The 13,003-nt window shown below is 58.6% G+C and overlaps 1 protein-coding gene across 1 annotated transcript in view; it reads left to right on the top strand.

Annotated features, from left to right (window-relative positions):
* Positions 1-789: 789 nt before the first annotated feature.
* Positions 790-13,003, top strand: part of SPTBN5 (spectrin beta, non-erythrocytic 5) — a 44,662-nt gene continuing 32,448 nt past the window's right edge. Inside the window, exons 1-13 of the mRNA XM_055316606.1 lie at positions 790-1,008; positions 1,281-1,448; positions 4,357-4,473; positions 6,167-6,324; positions 7,028-7,256; positions 8,091-8,728; positions 10,047-10,185; positions 10,292-10,524; positions 10,807-10,960; positions 11,049-11,249; positions 11,332-11,538; positions 11,912-12,112; positions 12,816-12,971. Of these exons, the coding sequence (XP_055172581.1) occupies positions 790-1,008; positions 1,281-1,448; positions 4,357-4,473; positions 6,167-6,324; positions 7,028-7,256; positions 8,091-8,728; positions 10,047-10,185; positions 10,292-10,524; positions 10,807-10,960; positions 11,049-11,249; positions 11,332-11,538; positions 11,912-12,112; positions 12,816-12,971 (2,820 nt within the window). The remainder of the gene's footprint in view (positions 1,009-1,280; positions 1,449-4,356; positions 4,474-6,166; positions 6,325-7,027; positions 7,257-8,090; positions 8,729-10,046; positions 10,186-10,291; positions 10,525-10,806; positions 10,961-11,048; positions 11,250-11,331; positions 11,539-11,911; positions 12,113-12,815; positions 12,972-13,003) is intronic.

Genomic DNA, 13,003 nt, shown 5'->3' with positions numbered 1-13,003 from the left:
TCCCCTCCGTCTATGCGGCATGCCCCTGGGCAGGATGAGAGGGCATGCTGCCTCCCACCCCCCAGCCCACCCCCACCCTCGGTGCTGCAGGGGTATAGAAGAGCAGTCCCAGACTGGGAAGGGGGTACAGAAGTTTCTGTCCAGAGGCTCTGCCATGTAGGTGCCTTTTACGTGGACTGCAGCACCCTCGTGGCACCCCCACCCAGAGCCAACCTGAGACGCATCCCACAGGCCTCTGTGTCTTGACAGCCAGGACCCCCATCTGATGCTGGGAGCATGGGAGGTGGGGGGAAGATGAGGAGGAGATCCTGGAGCCATAGGCTGGCACATTCCAGAGCCACCCCCTCCCAGTCTGGGCCAAGCCCTCTGGCAGGTGGGAGGACAATGTCCGGCTGTGTGCGGTCACCCCAGCCCCTCCAGCTCAAGAGGAGGGCCTTGGCCTCTCCTGTGGTTCTCTCCCTCCCAGCACAGCCCCTGCTATCTGCTGCTCCCTTCTGTCCACTAGGGTCTCTTTCCAGGTACAGACATCGCCAAGGTGAGCAGTTTCCTGTTTTCCTTCTGCCCATCCTTTCATCCCAAGGAGCAGGGGCCAGTCCTGGTGTGGGGTGGGGCAAAGGGCTCTGAGGGCACCAACGGGAGCACCAGAACCTTACCTGGCTAGGCCCCGAGCCACAAACCCCCCACCAAATATGAGGACCGCTCGCCCCTGCCCCAGCCTCCACACCCCTCAACATCTCCAGCTCAGGGAAGCATCCGGAGGCCCCTCGTCCCTAAAGGGCTGCAGGCCCGATGGCTGGTCAGCCGCACAGTCCCCAGCAGCTCCTTGGGGCTACAGGGCACCTGAAGCAAGAGGCCAGCCGCAGAGCTCCGGGGCAGCTCTCCCAGGCCCGTCCCACCATGGACTCTGCCTACGAGATGAGCCTCGTTCGCAAGCTGCAGGCGCAGCACACACAGATGCAGGAGAAGACTTTCACCAACTGGATCAACAACATCTTCTGGCATGGCCAGGTGAGTGTGCCGGCGGCTCCCCACAGCCCACCTCTACTGTCCCCCTCACTCCCCGGCCAGCAGACTCAGGGCCAGCTGTGAGGTCACCTGGCTGCAACTTCGTGCAGACCCCAGAGCCCAGCTGAAGCCACTTCTATTGACCCTCCGGCACAGCTGAGGCTGTGCTTCCCTGAGGAAGCTGCTCTGGGCTGTACCTCCTGGGTCCTGGGATCCACCAGACGTGTGGGGGGTCGGGGGGCGCTGACCCTGTGCCTTTACCCTACCTTGCCTAGGTGGGCATCAAGATCCAGAACCTGTACAGAGAGCTGGCCGATGGTACCCACCTACTTCGGCTGCTGGAGCTCATCTCGGGGGAGGCCCTGCCACCCCCCAGCCGGGGCCGCATGCGGGCACACTTCCTGGAGAACAGCAGCCGAGCTCTGGCTTTCCTTAGGGGCAAGGTGGGCACCGGGGAGACCGCTTCTGGACCGGGGCAGGCAGCCGGGATCGGCTGGAGTGCTAGGTCATCCTTCTGGGCTGGCCAGGGCAGAGCAGAGGATTGGGAGCCTGACTCCAGGAATAGCAGCTGGGGACAGAGGTCCAGAAAGTACAGCCTTTCCTTGAACAGCACTCCCAGGTTAGAGGGCACCAAAGTGGCTGCAGTGGGGGGGACAGCCTTCGTATGAAATGCGCAATTGCCTGCAATGAGAGATTTGCAGGATTCTAAGCTGTAAGATTCAGTGTACTCTTTTTTTTTAAGATTTTATTTGTTTATTTGACATAGAGGGAGAGAGAGTGCACGCATGAACAGGGGGAGGTGTAGATGGAGAAGCAGACTTCCCGCAGAGCAGGGAGCCCCAGTGGGGGCTTGATCCCAGGACCCTGGGACCATGACCTGAGCTGAAGGCAGGCAGTTGACTGAGCCTCAAGGCGCCCTGATTCCCTTTTAACTTTCTCCTTTCCTAAATAAGGAAATAATTTACCAGGCAAGACACATGGTCAGTGGGCCAGCAGAGTCTGGATGCAGGGTTGTGGGAGGCAGGCTGAGGGTAGGACACAGGAGAAGAGCCCTGGATACTGAGCCACACAGTGGAGGGAAAAGAGGCAGGTCTGCCTTGGAGAGGTGCTTCGGTTAGCAGGGAGGGGCTGGAGGAGGGAGCCACAGTCTCCTGAAAGAGATTGGCCAAAGAAATAGTCATTAAAAGAGGCAAAAACCCCAGGGACCTGTAAGGACCTAATAGCCAGTGTTGGAGCAGGTAGGCAGGGGTCATTTTACTGACAGCCAGTATTTGAGAAGCCCACAGGGCACCTGGCCTCAGGTCCTGAAGCCATGAGGTGGCTGTTCCTGGAGGCTGCAAAATCACTGAGCTGGGTGGAATTGGCTGGGCTGAACCTGTGTGTGCCTGTCACTTACATCCTGGGTTGGAAGTCACAGCCCCCGGGACCCTGGCATGCTTGAGAGGGGCTGGGAAGCTTAGAAGCCAAAGCTAGGGATGGTGGTACCGTGGTCCCTGAGCAGAGGGAGGAGTAGAAAGCTGACAGCCACAGAATGCCAGGCCCTTTTTGGTCCCAGGTACAAGAGCCTGTGAGCCAGCCACCTGTCCTCCAGGTACTTGGAAAGACCGGGAGCCCTGTGGCCCTTGTCAGAGGCTTTGCAGCTCCCCTCGAACTTTGATACACAGCATGTCACTGATACATAGTCAATGATAGTGACAGCCTTGTCTCCTCTCTACTATACATACTGTTGCCCCCACACAGGGTTAAGGAGTAGCAGAGTGTGGAATGCACTCATTTCTGGAGACCTTGTCATGTGCTGGATACTCCATGCCAGGCTCTGGGGACCACACTCAGCAAAGCAAGGCACCTGCAGTTTCAGGGAAGACAGTTGATTTGAACCCAGATCAGCGTGTGCTGCTAAATGTTTAACAACCAGCTCTGAGAGCAGAGGGAATAAAAGCCCTCGTTTGTAGCATTTGCTAATTTCTGCAGCATCAATACCTCCACCACGGCTGATTCCAAGCTACCAGTGAGATATCACTAAACACAAAGTGGGAAGATCAGCCTTCGCAAGCCAGTCTGAGCAGCCTCCAACACTCCACTGACCAGCTGCTCCAATTACAAGCTGGGGAGAATGCCAAAGGGCTCTGATGTGCCAGGAGAGGAAGGCTGAGCACGGAGTAGATCCTTCAGACCCCAGGCAGATAAAACAAAGGGTACCCAGGGACAGTACCCAGAGGTGTAGCCCCATCCACCAGGCAGGTGGTTGGCAGAAGCCAGCTTCCCTCCAGGTCTTATGGAGAGACTTCGCCCTTCTTTCTCCATTCAGTATGTACTTATCCACTACCCATTATATGCCAGACGCCTGACTAAGGAGACATCAGGGAACAAAACCGAGATCCCCACCCAAGCAGGGTGAGGGGGTCAGGCAGGTGTGTCTGAGCGGAACAGTCCTTGGGCTTGGATTTTAAATAAGGTGGCTAATGAAAATACTATTGAAAAAGTGATTATTTGAGTAAAGACATAGAAGAGAGGGATGTAGCCATGTGGCTACTGGGGGCAATATTTTCAGACAGCAGGGACAGCCAGTACAAAGACCCCAAGACCTACACTTAGAATCCCAAGGAACTCCTAGAATCCCACAGGCCTTGGAGCCCTGTGATCCAGGAGAGGAAGATGGAGCCCAGGGGTGAAAGGGCTCCTGTGAGGCTTTGATGTTTATTCCGTTCCTTTCTCCTCTCATTCACTCCTCCTCCCTGTCCATGTGGGCAAGATCTAGGGCAGCAGGTTTTCAACTTTAGGGCCAGGAAAACCGCTTGAGGACTTCATCCAAATGCAAAGTCCCAGGCCCTGGCCCAGGAGAGTCTGATTGGGTGGAGCTTGGGAATCTTCCTGTTTAACAGGAGATGGAACACTGATGAAGAGGGCTGAGAGTGAAGTGGGAGCCAAGGACCCAGGCACTCCCTGGACATTCCAAGATGCCCTGTGAGATGGAGGCAAACAGTTGCTGTTATCCATTGAGCTCATACATGGACTGTTATGACCCCTCATTTCCAACCCCCAGGGCAAAGCCACTGATTTTGACCCATGTTTATCTATAGCCCACATACAGGGAGCTCCCCACCCCAGCAGTCCAGCCCCTCCCACCAGGCTGGGGTTTTGCCCGGGAGGACCTGAGTCTGAAGCTGCAACCACTTAGAAAGGCTTCACCTGCTTGGCATTGTGCCCTGCCTTCTTCTCCGCTGGGTACCTTGGAGCAGGATGGATTCCAAGACCCTCCCATCTGGCAGCAGACCCCCTGGATTTTTGGTTACTCTGAGTCTTCTCTGGCACATGGGCTTCACAATTGAGTCCAGCCCACTGTGCCCACAGGTGCCGATACCCTTCATTGGGCCAGAAAACATCGTGGATGGAGACCAGACACTCATCCTGGGACTCATCTGGGTCATCATTCTGCGTTTCCAGATTTCCCACATCTCCCTGGACAGGGTATGTCCCAGCTCCCAATTGCCCAGCCCAGCCCTGGCCATGGATCTGGGACAAACCCAGGAAGACCCTAGAAATCCATCGTATGAGTGTGAGCCCCAAGACAGGGGCTTTGCCCAGATGTGTCCCCAAAGCCTAGCATCTATGCAGTGGATGAAGTGATGGATGAATCTCATTTTTTTATTTAATTATTTATTCATAAGAAACACACACAGAAAGAGAGGCAGAGATACAGGCAGAGGGAGAAGCAGGCTCCCCACAGGGAGCCTGATATAGGAATCAATCCCGGATTCTGGGATCACGACCTGAGCCGACCTGAGCCGTAGGCAGGCGCCCAACTGCTGAGCCACCCAGGTGTCCCTGATGGATGAATTTCTAACTGGCCTCAAGTCCTTCCATGCAGCTACACTTCCTTCCTTGGTCCCCTAAGCCAGTCCCAGTTGACACATCTGCTTTCTCTTGGGAGCAGTAGGTGTGTCATCCCCTGACCAGTCACCCTGCTCCTTGACTGGCTCAGGCTCTGCTCCCTGCAAAACAGATGCCCCCACTCCCATGCTCACACCCCAGACCCTCTTCTGGTTCGTGTCTGCCAGCCTCGCCCTGCTGCTGAGTGCATGTGCTCTGGGCCCCAACACTCCCCCTGCTCTGCTGCCCCCAGGCCGAAAGGACAAGGGAGGAGACGCAACCTGCCCTATTCTGACATTTTGGGTTTATAAGCAGGAATTGGTGGAAGGTGGAGCAAATAAGAGGAAGCACAGAGTTGGGAAGGAAGAAGAAGAGGAGACTTTGGGTTGGGAAGGTGAGGGAGGGAGTGGGTGGAAGGAGAGTACCACTGAGGGAAGGACAGGGACCAGGAATGGAGACTGGAGGAGGGGGAGTAGCAGGGAGGAAGGGGGTGGGGAAGGAGCACTGAGGGGGAGGAGAGAGAGCAGGGCAGGGTGGAGGCAGGTGGAACAAAGAGTAACGGAATAAAGGAAATTCTCAGTAAGAGAAACATGGAGGGTGGAGGGGGTTGCAACCAAATGAAAATGTCCTTGCCCTAGCCTGGCCTGAAGAGGCAGCACAGGCTCTGCCCTCAGCAGCTCTGTGAGCCATTAGGGTGGTAGACAGGTGGGCTCACCAACTGGAGGTGGACTGTCAGTCGGTCCTGGTCAGGGAAGTCCCTGCCCTATTGGTGGAGGGACACTGAGCAACCTAATTGCTCCTCTGTACCTCCTTGCATCATCCCTAGAAGGTAAACAGTAACAGGGCCACCTCCTAGGGCCGCAAGCATGCACGGGCCCTGTGCCTGGCTGGCAGACAGCCCACGGGGCCCAGGAGCCATTCTAACAAATCCCAGCCTCAACTCCCTGAAGCCCATTGATAGCACAATGCCCAGCCCATCAGAAGGGCTGGAGAAACAGGAGCTCCTGCTCCTGAGGTCATCAGCTGTGACTCAAAGCCAGCTGCTCAGACGTGGCAGCTTTCAGGCGCCCCACTTCTCTGGAAGGACCATCTCTCTCAGCCCCAGTCCCCAACCACTACAAATGAAATCCAGTAAAAGCAGGTACTCTGAAGAGAGAGCAAGCTGCACCTGCCTCCAGGTGGGGGAGAGGGATCACAACCCGGCCCAGCCCCCCTCTCCCACGGCCTGCCTGCGGGTTCTGCTGCCTTCACAGCTGTGCCTGCATGGTGACGTACTGTCCTGCCCTACCAGGAGGAGTTTGGGGCCAGCGCAGCCCTGCTATCTGCCAAGGAAGCTCTGCTGGTCTGGTGCCAGCGGAAGACAGCCGGCTATGCCAACGTCAACATCACCGACTTCTCCCGCAGCTGGAGTGACGGGCTCGCTTTCAGTGCCCTCATCCATGCACACAGGTGCGCACCAGGGAGCACGGCCCCAGCACCCTCTCAGCCCCGACCGGGTCTGGGGCCGGCCTCAGCCTCCCTCTCAGAGGCCCCCACCACTGACCAGGGAGAATAGGCTGGGGTCCTCAACCTGCCCATCTCCCACATCCCCCTGGCCCCTGCACCCTGGGCACAGAAGTGGAGAAGGCTGAGAGCCGAGGCCCTCCCCCTTCACTAGGAAATCCCATGGAATCAGCCGTGGACCCCTGCCTTTCTCCACTTTCTGTGTCCCTGACTCTATTCTCAGTCCTCTCCCTGCCAAGTACCTGCCCTTTTGGAGCTTTTCCCCCATAAGCCTGGTCCCTGAGGAGAAATTAACCCTCCCCTCTCCATCAGAGCCCCATTCCTTCATTAGGGGCTCAGACTACCGCCAGGGGAAACTAATGTGTGGGTAAGATGTGAATGGCCAATAGGGCCTGGTTTGCCTTTTTTTTTTTTTAAGATTTTATTTATTTATTCATGAGAGACACACAGAGGCAGAGACACAGGCAGAGGGAGAAGCAGGCTCCCTGCAGGGAGCCCGATGTGGGACTCAATCCCGGGATGCCCTGAGCCAAAGACAGATGCTCAACCACTGAGCCACCCAGGTGCCCCTGGTTTGCCTTTTTAACAAGTCCCTTAGACTGAAGCAGTAAATTACTCTGGCGAAGAGCTCTGCTTACCTTCTGTCCAGGCCAGAACTGCTTGACTACTGCTCCCTGCATCCCAAGCGCCCACTACACAACCTTGACCTGGCTTTCCACGTGGCTGAGCAGGAGCTGGGCATTGCTCAGCTGCTGGACCCCGAGGACGTGGCGGCCCTCCAGCCTGATGAGCGTTCCATCATGACCTATGTCTCCCTCTACTACCACCACTTCTCCCGCCTACACCAGGAGCAGACTGTCCAGAGGAGACTTGCTAAGGTTGGTGACCAAGGGAAGGTGGCACCACAGAGAGGTACGGTGAGCACGGGTTCTGGAGGCAGACACATCTGGCTTTGAAGCCTGCCTCTGCCACTTTCTAGCTGTGTGGCCTTGCCCGTGTCCCCTAACTTCACTGTGCTTCCTCTGTCATATGGAGCCGATAGTACCTGGGGTAATAGAAGGCTGCCATGAGTGTTGTGCCCAATGCCCAGCACAGGGCCTGGCACACAGGGAAAGCCAGGTGAGCATCATCCCCTCCTGTCCCCACCCCTCCCCCCTTAGGTTGTTAAGCTCCTAATGGGATTGAAAAGCTCGGACAGTCAGACTCTAACAACAGTGCACAAGCAGCTCTGCTGCTCAGTCCATGTTTTAGGGGGCTCCCTTACCCTCTGGGCACAGTGGCAGATGTGGAGGCCTGGGAAGGCTGTTCTCAGGGTTGGTGTCTCAGTTGGGGAGGGGAGAGATGATCGAGGCCAAGGGCTTGAGCTGCTTTAGGGATGCCGGGGCCTTAGGGAAGGGAAAGGTGGCTCACAAAAAGGACAGTATAGACCTCACCCAGAGGTGAGGCCTAATGGGGTAAAAGAAAATGGAGGAAGGCAGGATGGGTGTTCCCCCACTCTGGGGTCTAACGTGCAATGCAGGCAGACACGCTTCTCGGGGGGCTGGGAGAACCCCCACTTTAGTGCAACTTCAGGGCGGGAGGGAGGAAGCTACCACCACCCCCCCCCCCCCCCCCCGGCAACCCTGGCAGTCACTCAGCAGTCAACAGGGCCATGCTCCACTCCAGGGCCTGCTCCAAGGTCCTGCCCTGCACCCTTCTCTTGCCTCTTCCAGATCCTGCTTCAGCTGCAGGAGACGGAGGAGCTGCAGACCCAGTACGAGCAGCTGGTGGCCGACCTGCTGGGTTGGATTGCAGAGAAGCAGGTGTGGCTGGAGGCGCGGGATTTCCCAGACTCCTTGCCTGCCACGCGCCAGCTGCTGGTGGCCTTTGCCTTCTTCCGCACCCAGGAGAAGCCCCCGCGGCTGCAGCAGCGAGGGGCCACAGAGGCCCTGCTCTTCCGGCTGCAGACCGCGCTCCGGGCACAGAACCGCAAGCCCTTCCTGCCTAAGGAGGGCCTGGGCCCTGCAGAGCTGTCCCAGCGCTGGGCAGGCCTGGAGCACGCAGAGGCCTCACGGAGCCAGGCCCTGCTGCAGAGGCTCCTGCAGCTAGAGCGGTTGGAAACCCTGGTCCGGCGCTTCCAGCGCAAGGCAGCCCTCAGGGAAAGCTTCCTGACAGACACAGAGCACATGCTGGACCAGGCCGCAGCCGCAGCCCCGCCAGCCAGCCTGGCCGCAGTGGAGGCAGCTGCCCAGAGGCTGGGAATGCTAGAGGCCAGCATCCCGCCCCAAGAGGCCCGCTTCCAGGCCCTGGTTGAGATCTCAGACATCCTCCAGCAGGAGCAGCACCATGACTGGGCAGATGTGGCCTGCAGGTGAGCCCGGAGCATGGAAACCATCCTCAAGACAGGCTAAGGCCTTCCTGTCATACCCCTATCTTTACATGTGCCCATTCCCAGCCATAGAGGTATGATCTATAGGTTCGAGGCTCCCTTTAAAAGCTGTGCCTCCCACCAATGCGTGAAGTTCCAGCATCCATAATTGACCCCTTTTGGTAAGGCACTGCCCTGTCTAGATATCTCTTATTAATTCTTTCACTAAACAAACATTTATGTCCCAAACCCTGTTTGAGGTGCTGGAGATTTAGTAGTGAAGAGGGCAAACAATAATCCTTCTGCTCACAGAGCTTACACACTACTAAGGAAAACAAAATATGCATATGGTACCTGAGATAGTGATAGAAAAAAAATAGTAATAAAGCATAGAGGATTATGAAGTGCCAACATGGGGGGAAGGAGTTAGATTGGGTGGTCAGAGGAAGTTCACTTTTGAGCAAAGACCAGAAAGGAGTGAGGGAGTCAGCCATGCAAATGTGGGAACAAACTATTCAAGGCAGAGAGAATGGCTAATGCAGTGTGCCAAGGTGGGCACATGTCTGGCATGTTTGAAAAATAGCATGGAGGCCAGCGTTGAAAAACAAGAAGTCTTAGAGGTCAAAAACAAAGAAAACAAGTAGTCTTAGAGGTCAAAGAAGTACAGGGGCAAAGGGTAGAGGCAGATAACATGCTATGATCTGTAGGGCACAGTAAAAACTGGATTTATTCAGAGGAAGATGGAAAACCAATCACAGGAGGCCTTCAGCAGAGGAGTAGCACAGTCTAACTCCTGTGCTACAATGATCATTCTAGATGCCATGTTGGGAACAGACTGAAGGGGCAGAAGCAGAGAGACCAGTTATGAGGCTATTGTAATCACCTAGGCCAGAGAGAAGCAACAGAGGCCATGAAAAATGGTGGGATTCTGGATATATTTTGAATCCAAGAGGATTTACAGACAGATCAGAGATGGGGTGTGAGAAAATGAGTTCTTGAGATCTTAGCCCAGGCTCCTAGAAGGATAGAGTTGCTATCTATCATCTGAGATGGGGACTGGAGAGAAGGCTTGGGGCCCCTGAAGACCTGAACCCCACAGACCCTCCTTCTGGCTTCTCTGCCTGTGTCTAAGAAGCCAGAACACAATGTCCCAAACCACCCCAGGCTAGGATGCTCCAAGCTCCCAGCCACCAGGCACAGGATCCTCCATGACCGCCAAAACCCCCTGTCCACCAGCTGCAGACCCTGAGGTGGCTTCCTCCCCGCACTCCCCCCACCCCACCAGCCCAGTAAAGACCACCCTTACTCTCATGCCCTCCAGGCAACTAGAGATCAGTGGGCGCTGGGAGCAACTCCTTGAGCGTCTCCAAGGGCAGAAGAAGCAGATGGCAGATCTGCAGGCTGTGCTGAGCTTGCTGCAGGGGGTGGAGAGCACCTCCAACCAGCTCAAGGAACTCCAGGTGGGTCCTGCACCAGCAGATCCCGAGGCAACACAGCAGGGTACACCTCCCTGGCACTCACGGGGCACTCTGGGACCACAACGATCACCTGTCCATCCCTGGCCAGGTGCTGGCCAGCTCCACAGCCTGTGGGCAGCAGCTGGCAGAAACAGTGGAGCTGCTGCAGAAGCATGACCTGTTGGAGGCCCAGGTCTCGGCACACGGAGCCCATGTGCACCATCTTGCCCTCCAGACGGCCGAGCTGGACTCCTCCACGGGCGCTAGTGTGGAGGTGCTGCAGGCCGAAGTCCAGGCACTCGCCCAGCTCCACCAAAGCCTGGTGTCTCTGGTCAGGGCCCGGTAAGAGCTCCCCCCCTTTTACCTTCTCCAGAACTTTGTGAGCAACCCACTGTACCTCCTGTCGGGGTTAAAATACTGCTGACTTGGCAACTCCCTCCACACTGACCCTCACCCCTGAGTCTTCTGGGTCCCCCATTCAGTTATCCAGGAAAAGAAAACTGTTTAAGGGGAGGTGTCTGAGCCTGGTGGGGAGCGCGCGCGCGCGCGCACACACACACACACACACACACACACACCCGCCCCCCGCCACCAATGTCTTTGGTGCCCCTCGCCATCCCTCAGACGGACCCTGCTGGAGCAGACCCTGCAGCAGGCAGAGTTCCTGGACAGCTGTGAGGCGGAGGAAGCCTGGGTGAGGGAGCACGAGCGGCTGGTGGAGGGTGAGGCCCTGGGCAGGGACCTCAGCACCCTCAGAGCGGCCCTGCGGAAACACAAGGTACCTGCCGCCCCGCGCCCTGCCGTCCCCACCTTGCCGCCACCGCTCTCTGCCCTCGCACCCAGCGGCGACTGTGCCCCCCAACCAGGCCCTGGAAGCCGAGATCCGCCACCACCAGGCTGTGTGCGCCGACCTCGTGCGGAGGGGATGCGACGTGGGCGCCCCCGGACTCCCCACGCGGCCGGGTCCCCGCGAGAGGGCCGAGGCGCTGCAGGGCGCGGGGCAGCGGCTCCGGGCCCGGGCGGCCAGCTGGGGGGCGCGGCTGCAGGCGGCGGCGCTGGTCCGGCAGGTAGGGGCGGGCGGGGGCGGGGGCGGCGGGGGGGGGGCCGGGGGGGCGCGGGCCGGTGCTCAGCCTGCCCTCCTCCCGGCAGTACGCGGCGGACGCGGCGGACGCGGCGTCGTGGCTGCGGGAGCGGCGCCTGGCGCTGGAGGGCGCTCCCCGCGGGCGGGCCCGGGAGGCCGCCGAGGCCCTGCTGCGGCGCCACGGGCGGCTGGAGCGCGCGGTGCACGCCTTCGGGGCCGAGCTGCGGCGGCTGGACGAGCAGGCGCGGGCGGCCGCCACCCAGGTGTCACTCACGGTGCGCGCGGCGGCGGGGCCCAGCCCTGCTGCCCTGCTGCCCTGCTGCCCTGCTGCCCTGCTGCCCTGCTGCCCTGCGCACACAGAAGGTGCCAGTGGGAGGGCTTCTGCGGCGCCTGACCTGGGCATCGTGGCCTCCCCCCACCCCGGGGCTTGGGGGCGCCCCACCCTCCTCAGCCGCATCCTACCCACGGCCACGCTTACGGAGCTCAGCCGAGGACGAGGACGGTTTGGCTTTGCTCATTTTGCCCGCCCGTTCCTCCTGGAACGCCCCCTTTACTCTGGGTAGCCCAGGTACAACCCCGCGCCCCCCGAGCCTTCTGTGCCTAGGGGAGCCCCCTCTGGACATGCTGCCCTCTGTTCTGTCAGCACAGGTGGTGTCTGCCCTGAGCTCTCTAAAGAAAGGCCGGAGGAACCCGGGGACCTGGAGTGAGGTTTCCTGCCGCTCTGGCCCCCTGGGAACAGAGGAGATGGCCCTCTCTGCTGAGCTCGACCCTTACTTTGACCCTAACACCATACTCCAGACACAGGACTGCTTGAGGCGGGACTACGAGGGTCTGCGGGTCCAGGCAAAGGTAACACTCTCGTTCTAGAAAATGTTCATGGAGCAGACCCTGAGCTATGAACCCAGGGACAGAGCAGTTACTGGACATGCACGCTGCCCTCAAGGAGCTTCCGTCATGGCAGAGAAGATGAGAAGTCATTAGGTGGCTGTGGGCCTGATGGGAGCCCAGGTCAGGCTGTGAGTCAGGGAGGGCATTCTGAGGGGAGGACATAGGCTGAGCCTGGAACAAGGAGAGGCTAAGAGCAGGGAAAGCCAGAGGGAGGGCAGGGGAGACTGGGGCGGGGGGGTGTTCTGGGGAAAGACCATGCCCTAGGCAGGACCTATACCAAGGCAGGAAGGAGGCCCTGAAGGAGTTAAGGCCAGAGTGCCTGGAGCCCAGGAGTGAAGCCGGGAGTGGTGGGTGGTAGGAGAGCCTGGAGGGATGGTGGACCAGGCCAGACAGAGCCAGGTCCCACAGAAGTAAGGCTGTCCCAAACAGCCAAGCTAGATCAAAAGGGCACACTCTGCCAGGGCCCTTGACCTGATGCTAAGCTCTTGTGAGCTCCGTCTCCTGGGCCTCTGACCGAGGGCGCTGGGCCCAGCAGTGGGGCGGGGACCCTCTCTGGCCCTGGCTCTGAGCTCTGCTGGTGAGGGAGTCAGGATGATGGGACTGCTCTGAGGGCCCTATGGGGAAGCTGACCCTCACCCCAACCTCTGGGCCGGCCTCTCCTCAGCACCGCAGGGCACATCTGGAGGAGGCAGTGGCCCTGTTTGGATTCTATGATTTATGTGGGGAGCTTCAGTCATGGCTGGAGAACCAGACAGCACTGCTCCAAACGCTGCAGCCCCAGGCCGACGATAACGTGGAGGTCGCGCAGCTCAAATATGAGGTACCGCCCCTGTGGACCCGAAGTGGGGGTCT

The sequence above is a fragment of the Nyctereutes procyonoides genome, unplaced genomic scaffold (genome assembly GCF_905146905.1).
Source record: "Nyctereutes procyonoides isolate TBG_1078 unplaced genomic scaffold, NYPRO_anot_genome, whole genome shotgun sequence".
Taxonomy (NCBI): domain Eukaryota; kingdom Metazoa; phylum Chordata; class Mammalia; order Carnivora; family Canidae; genus Nyctereutes; species Nyctereutes procyonoides.
Note: the sequence above shows the minus strand (reverse complement) of the source record. Positions and strands in the feature narration are given on the sequence as shown.